At 49.7% G+C, this 16,612-nt stretch overlaps 8 protein-coding genes across 8 annotated transcripts; 6 read left to right on the top strand and 2 right to left on the bottom strand.

Annotated features, from left to right (window-relative positions):
- Window positions 1–2,107: 2,107 nt before the first annotated feature.
- Window positions 2,108–3,286, top strand: APUU_80246S (uncharacterized protein; the record flags this gene model as incomplete). Its single annotated transcript, XM_041696505.1, has 3 exons — window positions 2,108–2,336; window positions 2,399–2,782; window positions 2,865–3,286. 3 exons carry the CDS (start codon window positions 2,108–2,110, stop codon window positions 3,284–3,286), a joined length of 1,035 nt encoding a protein of 344 aa, XP_041562129.1.
- Window positions 3,287–3,612: 326 nt separating this feature from the next.
- Window positions 3,613–4,935, bottom strand: APUU_80247A (aspartate aminotransferase family protein; the record flags this gene model as incomplete). Its single annotated transcript, XM_041696506.1, has 1 exon — window positions 3,613–4,935. The coding sequence occupies one exon, from the start codon at window positions 4,933–4,935 to the stop codon at window positions 3,613–3,615; it is 1,323 nt and encodes a 440-aa protein (XP_041562130.1).
- A 530-nt stretch (window positions 4,936–5,465) lies between these two features.
- Window positions 5,466–7,552, top strand: APUU_80248S (uncharacterized protein; the record flags this gene model as incomplete). The annotated part of the gene is made up of 3 exons (XM_041696507.1): window positions 5,466–6,163; window positions 6,221–6,658; window positions 6,706–7,552. 3 exons carry the CDS (start codon window positions 5,466–5,468, stop codon window positions 7,550–7,552), a joined length of 1,983 nt encoding a protein of 660 aa, XP_041562131.1.
- Window positions 7,553–7,956: 404 nt separating this feature from the next.
- On the top strand, window positions 7,957–8,568 carry APUU_80249S (YbhB/YbcL family Raf kinase inhibitor-like protein; the record flags this gene model as incomplete). Its single annotated transcript, XM_041696508.1, has 1 exon — window positions 7,957–8,568. The coding sequence occupies one exon, from the start codon at window positions 7,957–7,959 to the stop codon at window positions 8,566–8,568; it is 612 nt and encodes a 203-aa protein (XP_041562132.1).
- A 1,925-nt stretch (window positions 8,569–10,493) lies between these two features.
- Window positions 10,494–11,360, top strand: APUU_80250S (putative GPI anchored cell wall protein (Dan4); the record flags this gene model as incomplete). Its single annotated transcript, XM_041696509.1, has 1 exon — window positions 10,494–11,360. The coding sequence occupies one exon, from the start codon at window positions 10,494–10,496 to the stop codon at window positions 11,358–11,360; it is 867 nt and encodes a 288-aa protein (XP_041562133.1).
- An 818-nt stretch (window positions 11,361–12,178) lies between these two features.
- Window positions 12,179–12,779, bottom strand: pex4 (putative ubiquitin conjugating enzyme (UbcJ); the record flags this gene model as incomplete). The annotated part of the gene is made up of 2 exons (XM_041696510.1): window positions 12,179–12,504; window positions 12,623–12,779. The coding sequence occupies 2 exons, from the start codon at window positions 12,777–12,779 to the stop codon at window positions 12,179–12,181; spliced, it is 483 nt and encodes a 160-aa protein (XP_041562134.1).
- Window positions 12,780–13,142: 363 nt separating this feature from the next.
- Window positions 13,143–14,396, top strand: NTG2 (endonuclease III domain-containing protein; the record flags this gene model as incomplete). Its single annotated transcript, XM_041696511.1, has 1 exon — window positions 13,143–14,396. The coding sequence occupies one exon, from the start codon at window positions 13,143–13,145 to the stop codon at window positions 14,394–14,396; it is 1,254 nt and encodes a 417-aa protein (XP_041562135.1).
- Window positions 14,397–14,829: 433 nt separating this feature from the next.
- On the top strand, window positions 14,830–16,383 carry APUU_80253S (uncharacterized protein; the record flags this gene model as incomplete). The annotated part of the gene is made up of 1 exon (XM_041696513.1): window positions 14,830–16,383. One exon carries the CDS (start codon window positions 14,830–14,832, stop codon window positions 16,381–16,383), a length of 1,554 nt encoding a protein of 517 aa, XP_041562136.1.
- Window positions 16,384–16,612: the final 229 nt, after the last annotated feature.

Below are 16,612 nucleotides of genomic sequence, written 5' to 3' on the forward strand. Positions count from 1 at the left end.
CCGATGGCTGTGCTCCAGCAAAGCATGGGTGGACAAATAAGAGAGTGCTAATCGGCAAAAGGAATGAAGATGCTTCCCTAATGTTGATGTTGTGGTGGGGCAATGTGGGCCCGCGTGAACTGGGGTCCATTCTCAGTCCCTGAATGCGAAATCCCTGTCACAAGCTGTTGACCCTTCACAGGAACTCAGGATACTTGATGACTGCAATCTGCGTCACTCTTCTCCTTGAGAAGGCTTTTGACTTTTGGGGATCTCCTTGTAGACTCCTTAACCATCCTTGTGACCCCCTGAGCCGAGTTGGACTCTGGGGACTGAAAATTGTGCGTTTGGCTTCGGCCGTCACGTGTCCCACAACAGCCGCTCCACCGCGATATTAATATCTCTCAATCTCGTCCCTGGTTATTATTTATCCATTTCCCATTTATTCCATGCACGACTCAGATCCAAATGAAAGCCTGTGTCAAAGTCACCTTGAAACGTACTCTCTGCCAGCGCATACATGCACCGTATCAGCGCCTCTGCCTTGAATTCCTTTCCTGCTTCCGTCCTGTCTCACCAAAAATAAGCAGCTGACGTCAAATGCATTGTCTCGGTTCCTTAGTCCGGCGAGCGAGGATCGCATGAGTCGCGCCCGTTGCAGCCGAGCGTTCCATGGCTGACCAGCCAGAATCCAGATCCCGCCTGGACCTCCAGGATAATTAATCTTGCGAAATCAGATTTGATGGGCCTTGTTTCACGTTGAAATGATTGGTCTAGACTCGCATTCCAGAATCAAAAGATACCTTCGACCCTCCGCAATTTCACGGAAGCGAGCCGCCATGGAGGTAACGTGCTATTTATGTCAACTCGAAAGATCCCTTCCACGAAGCTTAACTGCGAAGGATGATCTTGCCAACAACATTTGCTACCGAATGCGATTAATGTCAGGCAGCGCACCCCGCATTATTTCCTGGAATCCTGCCTACGTAGTTCGAGATGACTTGTCTGCACATGGCAATATGCAGCGGTCCTATGCAAGGTATACGCCAGACCGCTACTGCAAATCACCAGGTATGAACAGGTTCGTTGGATTGAACTCGTAAACTTTTAAGAGGATGGCGGTTCTCGTCGTCATCAAACGTCTATGCAAACTCTACTTTGCAGTCTTGAGATCGCTCGACGACAATCTTTCAGACCGATATTTGACACGGATAGTCGGAATCCTTGAGCACCGTAGTTCCAGGCTAGGCTTCTAATATTTGGCTAAAAAATTATTGAATAACCCGTATTGGTGCGCGGTTGGACAATAGCCCTATATTTAGACCACGGCCGACACAATGCCACGGATTTCTTCGCCGTTCTGTTGAAGGATGAACTCTTCCACTAACACCAAGTTGATCATCTGTATTGTTCGGAAGGAACCCCAAGACCCATGTGCTCGTACTCCAACTGTAGAGCTTGACGACCCTGGTTTGAGTAACAGGCACGATTTCCTTCTGATGTTGGTATTGGGGTCCATGGTCCAAAAAGCACTCGTCATATCACTGAACCCGCTGGCGTTCCGGGACTAGGTTTTGGGCCAATATTGGTCGAAGGCTATACTGTGTCCATTACCACTGCAGATAATCCAATATCCCCGTGGGCACTATTTCAACAAAGTGAGTTACGATTAGTGAAGGGAAAACTCATTCCCTGGTAGACCTGGGTTGGGAAGGGTAGGTCTGGGCGAGCTGTATCCTAATAGGTACGTACTTTTGAAGGCTTGAAAGGAAAGTCTTCAGAGCCGGGCAATTGCTTTATAAAGCATCGATATTGAAGACCTGTGGTAAACGATACTAGTTGGTAACAGATGGCTGTTGAAAATAAAGAGTTCTAAGTGATGGAAGCAGGCAGAATGCAGTGACGGGAGCATTTCGCTCCTTCCACAACATGACTTAGTACATCCATCATCGGGATTGAACCTAAACACTAAACCCAGAGTTAAGCAACCTCTTCATCATCAACTCCTCCGTCACCATCGATCGGTTCATCATCAGTCCACCGGTATTCCTATCATGGTTCAAGCTGTCATCCACCGTGATTGCCAACGCCATTGACCATCAGAAAATGGGACTATACCCCGCTAGCCATGCCCAAGGGACGACCAAGGTCTCAATACCTCATTCTCGACATGGATGACATCTGGCTCTTTCCCAAGTGCTACATCTGCAGTGCCAACTTCGACTACCCCGCAGAATGCAAAATTCGTCCTGGAGTATATTCCTATAAGGATGATTTCGAGGTCTTCTGGGACTATGACGCGTGGAGTCACTATTTTCGTCTGAGCAAGTCACTCACATATCCATCCCAATCGCTCTGTTTTCTTTCTCGCCCCATGCCCACACTATTGGTACTGACTAACACATCACACTATACACAGTTCTCCATGACCCACAGATGGATCTGTGTCGGATCTCTGGCATCTCATACTACGTCCACGAAGACCACTGGCACGCTACAACACTTTCTGTGCCGTGGGATGAAAATATAGCCATCGTCGACCCCACTAGCAGAAAGACTAAAGGCAAATGTTCCCTTGCGGAAGCCCATATTCCCAGGGAAGGAAGAACCGTGCCGGGCAATAAGATGTCTGGATATATAGTCCATGCTAGCTGCTGGGAATTGCTTCTCACACACAAAGTATGGGAGTCTGCAAACATGGATACGAAGGTGGTACTGGGTGCACTTTGGAATAGGTGTATTGATGACTGGGGCGATCCTGATGGGCCCGAGTTTGAATGGACTGTTTTAGACTGTCCCTATGGTAGGTGGCGTATATCCCTGGAAATTTGAGCTAATCGTTAGATGGGTTATGGGCTGGTACTGATACCGGGCTTGTTTGTTAGACCCGGCCTCCATCCGTGTTATAAACGATTTGATCGACGAAGCGCGTCAAAGAGCAAAGAGAGTTCAAGCTAAGCGTAGGGCCCAGAAGCAGGAAAGGTCCTTAGCCAATCGTCTTCCGATTGAGATAATACTCTCAATAGCCGATTACCTTCCCTCAGAGGATGTTGTTATCGTCCAAAAAATGATTGGGCAATATATGGGAGACAGGTTCTGGCGGTCTAGAACCCCTCAAGACAACTTTTTCCATGAAGTCAGAGCTTTGGCTAGTGAGGAACATGAGATTACCAAAGTCGACTGGGAATACCTGTGCATGGGCCTTGAGGAACTCGATCCAAACTTCGGAATAGACCTCCTTGGGCGTCAGTATATCTTAGCGATGTTGGATGATGTGATTCCTTATATACCCCAGAGCCATAAATAGCTGCCAGTCAAGTATTCTCTAAGTTACGGTTCATTATATCAGTCTCTTAGACAAGGTCCTTACAAGACAGACGGCTGATAATATCTCATTCTCTGAGGGGTTTCATGCAAGTGGTGTTCTTCATGATATCTCTACGGGGGCAACTTGTGGCGCGGTTGTCCGCGGGGACATAGTAGAAAGATTTGGAACAGGCAGGGGATAAGAACCCGGATTTGGGGTTATTATCAGTAGATTATCCTTGCTTTATAAATATTCTTCAAGGCGGTAAAAGCGACGTCGTCCAAATTATACCTACCACAGATCCGTATACACGGTTCGAACTATTCTTATGCAGATCTAGTCTTCAGAACATAACCAAAGCACTCGTCCAGAATCTGCAGACCCTCCGCAATCTCATCAGCCGTGACAGTTACCGGAGGTGCAAGACGGAAAACGCCGCCCATGCCAGGGAGGTTGACAACGTTGCAAGAAAGTCCGCGGGCCATAGCCTGGTCAGAGACAGCCTGTCCCAAATCAGAGCCTGGAGCCCGAGTCTCAGGATCCGAGATTATTTCAATGCCCTGAAGAAGGCCACGGCCACGGATATCACCAATACACCAGTACTTTTGCTGCAGCTTCACGAGACCTTCGTGGAGTTGGGCACCACGCTCGGCAGCTCGCTCACAGATGTTATCACGTTCAACAATCTCAAGGACCTTGTTCCCGACTGCTGCAGTTAAGGGGTCATTGAGATGGGTCGTGAGCCATAGGAAGCCAGCTTCCTTGCATCCTCTTTCGATTTCCACTGTAGTGCTGACAGACGCAAGAGGCAGGCCGCAACCCAGAGTTTTGGAGAGAGCGAGGATATCAGGTACGATCTCGTCGTACTCGAAGGCGAACATCTGGCCGGTTCGCCCGACACCAGTCTGGGCTTCGTCCATAATGATCAGGATATCACGCTTTCTGCATTCTTCGGCCATGCGCTTGAAGTAACCCTTGGGAGGGTCTAGGATACCACCTGTGGATAGAATCGGCTCCATGATGAATGCGGCGATGGAGCCGACGCTTTGGCGATCGATCATGGACCAGGCGAAGTCTATCTCCGTTTCCCAGTCGTAGGACCCGTCGGGCTTCCGGAATGGCGAGCGGTAGGCGTACGGTGCTGGGAAGGCGAGCTGTCCGGGCATAACGGGCCCTCCTCTCCGACGACCTGCTGAGTATGTGGCCGAGCCAGCGCCCTGGGTTAGACCGTGATAACTGGCGGCAAAGGCGATGATTTCGAATTTTCCAGTATGGCATTTGGCCATTTTGATGGCCGCCTCGGTGGACTCCGATCCGGTGTTGAGGAAGAAGGATTTCTCCAGCGGAGGTGGGAGGAAGCGGGCCAGACGTTCGGCGAGATCAACAACCGGGTGGGTGATCATGTTGCTCAATAGGTGATCGAGCTCGGCCACATAGTTCTGAACCACTTCGACAATCTCCGGGTGGGAGTGGCCAAGGAGGGAGCTCATCTGGCCCGATGTGAAGTCGAGAATTGATCGGCCATCTTGATTGTAGAGTCGAGTCCCCTTTGCCTTGGTGATTACAACGGGCGAGAACGGCACTCCGGTGCTCATAAGGTATTTATCGGCTTTGGCGAAGAACGCGGTGGCGTTATCGACGGAGCCCATTTTGATAGTTGGGAGAGGTTGGGGAGGGGCAGGAGAGGAAGTCAAGCAAGACAGAACAAGATTCGAGGTCGTCTTAAATATGCCGATGGAGGGTGGGCGTGTAAAGTGTTACTGTCCGCGGGCGGATGGCCGCGGCGAAATTGACGTGTAGTTCCAGCCTCGGTGACCATGGCTGTCCGATGGTTGTTCAATCAGGATCTGGATAGACTCATGTTGTCTGCTGGAAACATCCTATCTCAAGGCCTGGACCCACCACTTCGCCGCGGCCAACTTATCAACGATCTGCAGAGCTGGATAGTTCGCACGCCACAGCCTGCTCAATTGAATTAAAATGAACAAATCAATATATTTAGATAGTCATAACATATATCTTGCATCTCGTTTGAAAACGGAGTCCTCCGAGGTTGTCAGATAAGAAACTCTGCTGGTGTCAGTTGGCCGCGGAATTCCCCGCACAGTACCGGTATGTATCCATATCTCTGGCCTCCCTCCAACTCCCACTCCTGTTCCTCCATACCACAGTTATCAGTATGGAAGACCAGGCCAATTCCCAGCATGAAGGACGGCCGTACCGGTCTCACCTTCACCCAGCTTGTTTCTCATGCAGAAAGCGCAAGTCACGCTGCAAGACAAAAAGCCCGGCGGAGGTCTGCGTGATGTGCCAGGCCCACGGTACAGAGTGCATTTTCCCGCATCCGGATGACCCTCGACCACAGCGATCAAGTTGGCCGCGGAAGCAAGCATCCAATACGCGATCTTCTAGATTCATGCGAGGCAGAAATGATGTCTTGCATAGGCCAACCCAGTCGCAAAGTACGCGAACTGCGCAGCGGCCTATAGGCTCGCAGACACCTGCAGGTCTGGCTAGCCCTGCAGAACCGCCATCAGGTACAGCTGCAGGTTCATATATATCCGGAGGAAGAGCAGAAGGTTTTCCTCACCTCATAGGAATTGTTGCCGAAGCAGACGATGATAGCTCCCACATCGTTAGCCCAGCGGTCGCGGATGATAACGACATCCTGGAGAGCTATCTTTCCGCCACTCCCTCTGCTCAAACAAGATATTTGATTCGTACAAGCTCTAAATCAGATCGGCATTTGGGACCAGTGCGGTTCAATGCTGTACCCAGGCGGCCATTGGGTGTTGTCGCGAATCAATCTTTTGCTGCCTCTAAATGCGAGCTCATTGAAAAGTACATGGAGCCCGATATCGACGAGTACTTGAACCTGTGTGTATATCTCGGTCTACTTATAGCACATTATAGCATTCGCTAATGCGCTTTCAGATTCTTTCGCAAAGCCAATCCCTGTTTTCCACTTTTTGACGAGGCTTCCTTCCGGAGCTCATATTCCTCCCACAAAGGGAAAATCTCACCTACCCTTCTTTGTAACTTGTACGCCAACTCTCTTGTGTATTGGACGAGCTCTTCCAAACTATCTTCTGGCCGTACTCCAGACATACGCTATATTTGGAATCAAGCCAATGAGGCTCTCCATTCGGAGCTGTTTTTATCCCCTGGGATCTCCTCAATAATGGCTATACTCATTAACGTTTGTGGCAGACCCAGTACTTCAATGTTTGGCAATGGTGGGATGGTCGGTATGGCAGTTGCGCTGTCAAATGCTTTGGGTCTGAATCGAGATCCTTCTGGGTGGAACATATCGTCTCTGGAGAAAAGCCTCCGGATAAGAATATGGTGGCTAGTACTTATACATGACCGCTGGTAGGGTGCTTTTTGAATCGACCACGGCTCTTGCTAACATTAATCAGGTGTAGCTTGGCGTACGGAACACCTCTACAGGTGCACCGTGCACAGTACGACGTTCCCGTGCCTACTGTGGAAGATATCTGTCCAAATTCAGCGACATCGTCCGACAGGGCTGCTGCATCCGTCTTCGTTGCTCTATCAAGCCTGACTGATGTGCTAGCACGCTACTTGGAGCATGTATACAGCGTTTCAAGAGACTTTTCACAGTCCACGGAAACGTCTGAGATGGATCTGGAACATGTCCTTCGAGAATGGGAGGATTCTCTAAGCGATGATGTTCGGCACCTTGTGCTCCGCGGTGTCCATTTAGAAATACCTGGTGCTGCAAACTTTCGATTGGCATACCTGGCCGTCAAGCTGTTGCTCCGCCGCATTCAACTAAACATGAACAAGAGGTCATTGCAGGTCGAAGATGATATGGTATCTCCATTTTACATGCATGCTCAAAGAGCAGCAGAGGATATCGCCTATCTCGTGCAGGAACTAGATGAATCTCAGTTCCACGGGTTTTGGATCCCAGTCCACGCATTCTCATTGACATCGGCAACAATGTTTCTGCTTCGGAGCGGCCTGCGTATGAGGAATGAAAGTCGCAACACGCCCCTCAAAGTCGCCCGGGATATGGTCAATGCCCTTCAAGCCCACCGACAGAATTTTGATTGGGATCTTGCCGATAACTGCTTGACCAATTGCGGTGAATTAATTGACAGGATTGGCGTGACAGAGAGCAACAATAGTACTGTCGCCCCTGAATTTCCAGGAATTCCAGAGAACTTGGATATAGAGCCAGCTGTTCTAGAGGAGCTCTTCGGAATTACTGGTTTCTCGGAAGGGCTTGATATATGGTGAACAGGGACAGGTTCAAGGACCGCAATGAAAATTATGGCACTCTGTCCGTGTATCACTTGGCCATTTCCCGTGGTGTAGGACGATAAAGTTGAACTCAGATGCTCTGGTCCATGTTGAATGGAAGAGGAAATTTGATGGCCTAGCAACCGTTTCCAGTCTGCGCCTTCCGAGATACATCTTTGTCAAATGGACATCGGTCGCTCCTTCCCAGTTTAGACATTTGGCCAAACAAGTGGAACGTATGTCTGAGCATCAATGATTTGTGACTTTTCATCGCTCCAGAGCTCGATCGTTTACGCAGATCCACGCCTATACTCGTTTACTCCACAATAAAGTCATCTGCCACGGTGAGTAAAAACGAGCTCATATTGGAACAGTGAAAGTTGTTCGCCTAACGATATTAGATGCGTTACCTTCACCATGCTGTCGATTTCCTGTGGCTCGTTGCTGGCGCCGGAGCTTTGCGGCACACCAAGCTCTTCACCAGCTCACTTGCGTTCAGGAATCATCCTTTCCCAACAATTGCGGTCGAATGTCCCGAGCTCGGCCCATCGGGCACCTACATTGATAAGGACCACACTTCAGAGGGCGCCGGTCTTATCCCATCGCTAGCGTGGCCTGCTCCAATGGATGATACTGTGGAATACCTTCTTGTCAGCGAGGACCCGGATGCACCGATTCCCGAATCTATCATTCACGGGATATACTATCGAATTTCGCGCGAGAAGACTGGGGTCCAAAACCCCGATTTTAAAATTAAAAACGATAGCTGGGAACCACATATGCTTCAAGGCGGCTTCAAGTATGGAAAGAACAGACACGACTCGGTTTATCTGCCGCCTACCCCATTCTTCGGTGCCGGTCCCCATCGCTATTTCTTCGAGCTCATTGCGTTGAACGATTCGATTGAGACGGATAATATGAGCACCTTGGCAAAGCCCGAAGAGATCCAAAAGCAGATCCTTGGAAAGGTTGCCGGCTGGGGTGAATGGGTTGGAGTGTACGAGTACCGTTGAGGTACTTTGTTGAAAACTTATGAATTACTTATCGATGTTTCAAACCATCTGTATACTGGCGCTGTTTCAAGCACTTTTGCCTTGTGTTGCTACCCAGGGCTATCTTTATTCAAATGGATTCGGAATTCCAAGTTATAATGGCTACCAGCATGTCTTTCAATAGCATTCAATTCATGGGGTTGTACATCGCCTTTTGTCCTAGGGGATGAGATCTTCAGGTCATATGCCGCCATCGAAAGTATGAAAATAAAACAAGACAGTGGGTAGAGACTAGGGAGTACTTATGCTGCTAGTCGAAGTGCTAGTGGAGTGGGGTATACGAATAGAGAAGCTACGTAGTGCACCAGCTTGTCTCACCCTTACAGCTAAACATAGAGCTCTTGGTCTTCATAGTGGAACTAGAAGTGAAGCACATTGTGTCATGACGTATAGTCTGCATGATAAACGGCGACTCTTCCCCAAGATATGTAAGATCGAGGGGCATTTCGGCCGTCAGACTCTAAATAAGAGTATTATGCAGGCTCTGGCCTTAAGTTAGTGATTTGAGTTGGATATCACATGGCAACGGCCAAAACGCATGTGGCTGATAGCGTCATGGCTATATTTTAAGCCAGGCTTCAATATCAACCCGTTCCATCCCAGGAAGAAATTATTCATCCAGAGATCTCCTTCGATCCACCGCTGGCTTGAAATTGAAGCTGTTCGAAATTGGCGTAGCAGCTATTTACGCTAGTCCAATAAGGGGTTAGCCCTTGCTAGCACGGAGAGTCGCAGCCAATAGTCTTGGGCAGCAGTACCAAGAATAAATCTGACCCATTTATAGTCATTCCAGATTTGGTAAGGCGTTGCCGGCCTAAATTCGGGTTCTTAACTGCCGATTTCCGAATCTTGAAGAGTAACTGGGGGAGAATTTCTGCTTCACTATTCAAGTTAATGACGTCGAAAGTCATTTTCATTATCAAATATCAATGTTGGAACTTGGATTGCGGGACTGAGTCAGTCTCCGCAGGAGTCCCTGGCAAGCGAGGAACCATTGCGTGACCTATCCATGGAATTGATCGAGTTACTGCGTCATATCCCTGGAACACCAAAGTCAACTATTTTTGTAGAGCGGGGACAGCATTCAGAGTCTTGGAAGATCGCACTCGCAAGATCGGATGCCAGAGCTTGCCTGAGTTAGGAAGTCCGGGTGTTTGGAGTGCATCTCTCGTATTCAACTCTCGGCCTCCGCCACCGAGAGCCGCAATTGCGAGTGAAGTCGCCTGGTATGCTTCCAGAAGGATTCACTATACGAGCATGTGGGATGAAGAGACTGCTCCAGGGCTCCTCCATCAAATAGTCCAAGAAGATACAATTCCGACTGCAAATCAGATCATCGCATTAATGGTGCGTCTGACACAATTCCCAGCGAAGCTTGGGCGAGTGCACCGCCCAGTGCCCACCACACCAAAAGTTCGGTGCTGGGTCGCGCCACCAACCACCGCTCGGTGTCCACTTCGCTTCTGCCCTTTTTTTGGCTGCACTGCGCCGATGCGTTGGACGAACTATTTTAAATAGCTGAGCTTCGCTATTTCTTGCCCATTGACCTCTCTGGCATCTGTGTTTTGGCTTTTCCTCTCCTCTGCTCCTGTATCAGATCGCTGAAACCTGCTCAAGCGGTGGATTGCTATTGGCTGCTGTCGTTCCCTTTATTGTGAACTGGACTGGTAAGAAAAGTGGAGTCGTTTCTCAAGCAGAACCAACATCAGGCAAACGGTTTCTTGTTTTGGGCTCGGAAACCTTGATTATCAACCTTCTTCCTGGTCCTGTAGATTCTACTATTCGCCTTCCTCGACTCTCACCATTGACTCTTCCCATCCGCTGTTCAACAGCTGTCATCTCCGCCATCTCTCTACTTCCCCGGCAAGCCGATCACACTGAACATCATGGCCATCATGAACCGACTTCTCCAGCTCCTCTGCGTCTCTCTCATTGCGTCATCCACAGTCGCAGCCCCGGCTCCCGAGAGGCCAAAGCTCGAGCGTGGCACTGTTTCTCGGGTTGAAGTCCGCGAATTCATTGAACACATCGACAGAGATGCCGTCCAGAGCCTCGTTGAGAAGCTTCGCACCGCCCGTGCGGACCTCAAGGACCGTGACTTCGCTTTGTCGAACGGCCTTAGTTTCGTCAAGAGGCAGGATGTCTCTCCTGGTGCAAGTGATACAGTGACCGACGGGCCAACCTCGACTGAGACTGAAACAACCGATCCTCCTAGCTCTACAACCGAGTCTGATACCAATACCGATACCAGCTCCCAAACAGACACCGAGCCTACCTCGTCAGAGCCAGAGCCGACATCGACAGATACTCCCCCTACAACCACCTCAACCGACGAGCCAACGTCGTCCACTGATGAGCCTACCTCGGGCCCAACTAGCACCTCTGAGCCTACCTCCACAGACACACCTACCTCACCCACCTCATCCGACCCGACTTCTTCTACCTCCACCACTGAGCCAACCTCCACCGAAACATCCAGCACGATAGAGCCAACCTCTTCAGAGGAACCAACTACTACTACCGAGTCCACCAGCAGCAGCAGCATTTCCACATTCACCTCGACAGATGCCAATGGTGACCTCGTCACAGTCACCTCAACCGCCGTCGTGAACCCAACCCAGGGCCCTGACGACAACGGCACAGAAACAGGTCCCGAGCCAGGCCTACAGACAAATGGCGCCTCCGCCTCCGGATACGCCAGAGAGCTGTTCGTCATGATGGGCGGTGCCGCTGTCGCTGTTGCCGTGATCTAAGCGTCGAATTGCCAAACCAACCTACAATTCCCACCCCGTTACCAGATTCTACGCACCTACATCACCCCACATTCCTTACGACTTGCAAGTTACGCCCCGCCGGAACCGCTCTCTTCCTCGATGCATATATCTTGTCTTCCAGCTATTAGCCATTCCTTTTGCATTACCGGCGTTGTTACCTCCTTCATCGCATACGTTATGTTTCTGTTTCTGCTCTCGCAATTTAATGCCGTTACGCCGACCACATACAATCCTTTGCATTCTGTATAGATACTGCAGCGGTGCTTGTTATCTCGGTCCTTACTATGGACTTCTCAGATACTGATTCAATCGGCGTTTGTAAATTATTGCTTGTTTTATGAGCTTTCTTCCGGACAGGTTTCTTACCCTCCCTGCATTTATTGTACCTGTCTCTAGCTCTACATCTAGCGAGTGCATCTTCAAAATTTGCAGACTAAGGACTGCTCTATGGAATAGTTAAAAACCGGTCTATTAATCCTAGTCGCCTCTATTTTATCTGATGCAAATCCATAATAGTGAAAGTAGATAAACAGCGTCTTATGTTCGGGTATGTAAACGCAATAAAAAGTATGTAGTTATATGCTATTAATATCAACAAAACAAATCTTTCAAAAATGGGAGAAACAATAGCTAGTCATCACGGCATATAATATATACCCCAACCACTCAGGCAGGCCCAACAGTTGTATATACCTCTCTCCTTCTCCCTCTCCCTCTCTCTTTTCTCGCTTGCGCACTTATCACCCTTACTAACTTTCAACCCATCAATCCATCGACCAACCAAACAAGCCGCAAACTCAAACCCTCCCCTTCCACCTCTCCTCCTGGGTATAATACCTCACAATACTCTCCCAAGCAGGTACATCGCCATCACGCAACAACGCCGCAACATCCACATTCAGCGGCGAGTCAGGCCTCGGGTCCGTGAGGAGCTGGTGGACCGCGGTTAAGGTAGTCGAGAGCGTGTAAACGGGGCTCCAGTGCTCGGTCGTCAGCAGCGTGAGGCAGATTTCGCCGGTCGTGAAGGAGATATTCGGGTGTGAGATTCGCGTCGTGAAGCGGATTGTGGGAGGGGCGAGGGGGTAGTTCTGTGGGATTTGGATCGAGAGGGACCAGAGGCCGTCTGTTTTAAGAGTGGGGTTGTTAGTTGGTTGGTTTAGTTTGAGGGAGGGGAGGGGGGGGGGGCGCGTTGTGGTTTGAGCGCGGAGTAGCAAGGGGAGAGATAAGGTGACAGGACGGACCTTCGTAGGGTGTTCCTTTTACGCCTTTGAGGACTGCCTCCCAATTGAAGAGGTCGTCTTCGTCTATTGGGCCGAGGTGGAGGAGGGCTTCGTTGGGGGAGTTGGTGTAGTCTTTCAGTTCGCGCAGTAGGCGCTGGGTTGTTGACGCTGCCGGCATGGTTCGGATTTCTGGGGATTGGGATGCCGTGGTCGATCAGGAGAGATCGAAGATCTATCGAGGTGCAAATCAGAGAGGGATGGGGTTGTGGTTAGTCGAGTGGCTGGGCGCGGACTGGAAATGCGGTAGAAATAAAGAGGCGTTGAGAAGCCCATCGGCCTGAAGCGGCACGGCCGAGGCTTAAAGCGCGGTGGGTCCTCTCTCCAGACGAGCTCCCACGGTCGGGGCCGAACCATGTGTAAGTCGGGATTCTTCATTCGCCCCTGTAAATTTTCGTCGATCTTTAATTATCATTCTACTTCAGTTCATGTGAATCTGCCTGTTTAGTGCTACCATTGATATATTCAGGCCTTCACTGGAACTATGCGTACATCACGCGCCTCCAAGGAAACGGCAAAGGTTCTGCAGGCCTTGTCGCCTCCTTCGCGTCGCCAAACGCGCAGCACGTCCCGTTCAGGCTTGCTCAGGGGATTCGCGTATAACGGAAAATCGAACGGAGCAAATCCGGTCAAGAATGAAGATGACAGCTCTTCTCTCTCATCAGTTGATACTGTCGACATTGAAGATATCTTGGAACCGCCAACTAAACGACGCAAAACGAAAGCAAATACTGCTGCCAAGGAAACTACAGACGCGTCGTCTTTAACGCCTGATAACGTGGAAAAGCGCATCAAGAGTGAAAGTGTGCCTCCCAAAGCGCGCCGAGCTCCTGCTCGGAAAATCAAGAGTGAGGATGGTTCTATCGCCGTGGAGCCTCCATCTAATTGGGAATCAATATACTCAGCCGTCAAGAAGATGCGCGAAGAGAACCCGACGGCGCCTGTGGACACGATGGGCTGTGCAGAGCTATACTGGCGTGCGTCCTCTCCGCGAGATCGGCGTTTTCAGACCTTGATTGCACTGATGCTGTCCTCCCAAACCAAGGACACAGTCACCGCAGTGGCGATGCAGCGACTACACACCGAGCTGGGTGAAAATGATGGCCAAGCTATCAAACAGGAAACAGGGGAGGGCAGCGATTCAGCATCTCAATCCCTTCAAGATAGCACGTTGAACTTGCAGAATGTATTAGCTGTCTCCCCGGAGCGGCTCAATTCGCTCATTGGTGCTGTAGGGTTTCACAACAACAAAACCAAATATATCAAGAAGACAGCCGAGATCATTCGTGATCAATATGATTCCGAGATTCCTTCCACTCCGGCCGAGCTGATGAAACTTCCTGGCGTCGGCCCAAAGATGGCGTATCTATGCATGAGCGCAGCGTGGGGGAAGCACGAGGGTATCGGGGTCGATGTCCATGTTCATCGTATCACCAATCTATGGGGCTGGCACAAGACGAAAACACCGGAAGAAACTCGCATGTCGCTGGAATCATGGCTACCCAAAGACAAATGGCACGAGATTAATAAACTGCTAGTAGGCCTGGGACAAACAGTCTGCTTACCAGTTGGTAGAAGATGTGGTGATTGCGATCTTGCTGGGACGAAGCTGTGCAAAAGTGAAATCAAAGGCATGGCTCCCAAGTATGGCAGTCGAGTTGTACCAAAGAAAGAGGAAAACAGCGCAGAAAGCTTCTCACTGGCAGACGAACCTAAGGTCAAAGTTGAGGGTGAGTAGGTGCCTGCGGGTTGAGGCAGCTCTGGTTGAGCAGGTTTCTGCAACGGTCCTAGAGATTGTTTTGATATCTCCAGGGCGATTTGCTTGTGTATTTCTTCACTTCACGCTTTATCTTTCATTTGCTGCCAACTTTCCCACGAGTTTGTCCATGTCGATTCACTCATCTATTCATGGAATGTCCCTCTTGATCTGCCGCTAGAGATTTACTCTTTAACTGCTAGCTTTCTCTATCTCTCCCCCATCATTGAGTGCCAGACACGAGGTCACTCGGTCTTTGGCTTTGCTTTCACCGTCGGTACGTATCCAAAACTTTCGCGCGTTTCCACGCGTCCTCCGAGGCCGCTGCTAACACATGGAACACGTCGGCTGTTTCTAGAGTATTATGACGTTCAATTGTTGTGATAATGAGGATGCTTTTCATCAGCCATTCGAAATGGATGCCGAACAAACCCCGCCCGATGCCGACGGCGAAGCAAGCGAGATGCCCATGGAAATTGGCAATCCGCCTGGGACAAATACTCGGAGGGAAGTTACTTTCCTCGACTTGCCGCAAGACGTCAAAATCAGGATCCTGCAATATGCTGGACTATTACGTCCTTGCCCTATCGACATCCTCGTTGAGAAACATCGACCCAAACCCAATGTGGGACTGTGTGGCAACGGCAAACCTTTGCGTATGACAAGGATACCATGGACGGCGAAATGGATGTCTCCTTATTATGGACCGTGCGATCATCCTCCACTGCCTGTTAAGGTATTTCTGGCATCCCGTGCGATTCGCCAGGAGCTTGGGAGCCTTTTCTTCTCCCGAAGCCTCTTTTCCATCCATATCTACGGCAGACAAGATTTCAGGGTCTTCAATGCAGCCACAGAATGGGGGCTGCTCCATCTAAAACACCTGCATTTGACCCTTGGCGCACATTACCGTTATCTCAAATTGAGCCGTGGGATTCACCGCACCACCCTAAACATATGGACACAGTTCTGTCTGAACGCCAAAGAGAAGATGCCTGCTCTCAGGTATTTCAGTCTGAAATGCAAGGTCAAGGAACTCGATGTTGCGAGTCGGCTAATGTGCATAATGGATCCCTTTCCAACTCTGGCTCACTGTGCGTTCCATTTCAGCGACAATCAGGACGATGATATCCGGCCTGTGATAAAGCGAGCTGCATGGAGATTGACTGGTAACCTTACTGACGACAAACCTCCTTTTCCGTTTGCGAAGCTACCCAAGGAAGTACAGCTCATGATTCTCGAGCATGTCTTAGTCAGTCGCTCGGATCCATTCTTGTCTGCTATAGAGCGCAATGCAGCAATGGTGGGACTATTTGATCGAAAGTGTCAACCCACATCGGGCTCAGCTCTTTCCTGTTGTTGCACTTGTTCTCCTCTTCGCGCAGCGTGCTTCTGCGATACTCGTCAAACCGCATTCTCTACCAGCTGCACCTGTTTCTCCTCCCCCCTGCCCTATTTTCTTGTGAGCCAAGAATTTTATCAGGACTGTCGTCGCGTATTTTTTGCCAAATGTCATTTTTTGTTTGTGGACGAAGAACCCGACCCCGTTATGCGTTTTCTAAATTCCATACCCACTTCGTATTCTATGCAAATTCGCCGTTTGTCGTTCAAGTTCCCCATGACCTTCAGAAATTACGCCAGAACTCCAAAGGCCGAGGAAGCTATGATACTCTCTTGGTCTGTTTTACGTCGCTTTATCCGCGAACATTTTGACCTTCCGCGCCTTTCCTTAAGTGTTATCGACCACGGAACAAGGGGCTCTTCTATTAATCGGAACAAGTACAATCGTCGAGTGCTCAAAGCATTTACAGAGCTGCAGGGTCTACGTGAGTTCCGCGTGTTTCTGGCAGATGATCCTTCTTTTGAGAAGGAGTTGGAGCGCCTTATCACGGGCAGAGCAACCGTTGGAAGATATCAACCGTATCACAACATGCGGTCTCTTGGGAACCATATTCACTTCTACGATACATAATGCATCAGAAACAGTGGCAGTGTTTACTTTTGAAAGAGTTTCATTTTAAACATCCCTTGAGTGCCGCTTCTATTCGCTGGATCCCTGTTTTATTGAGTTACTTTGATATCACGCCTGATCTTTGCTTGTATTGTGATATCACTTCAGTTTCACGCATGTACTACGATTTCTACTTTAGCTATTGCAAAACTGGCGTTACAAAGGCTTACTTACTAGTTTCAAGTTTTAA

This window comes from Aspergillus puulaauensis, chromosome 8, assembly GCF_016861865.1.
Source record: "Aspergillus puulaauensis MK2 DNA, chromosome 8, nearly complete sequence".
Taxonomy (NCBI): Eukaryota; Fungi; Ascomycota; class Eurotiomycetes; order Eurotiales; family Aspergillaceae; genus Aspergillus; species Aspergillus puulaauensis.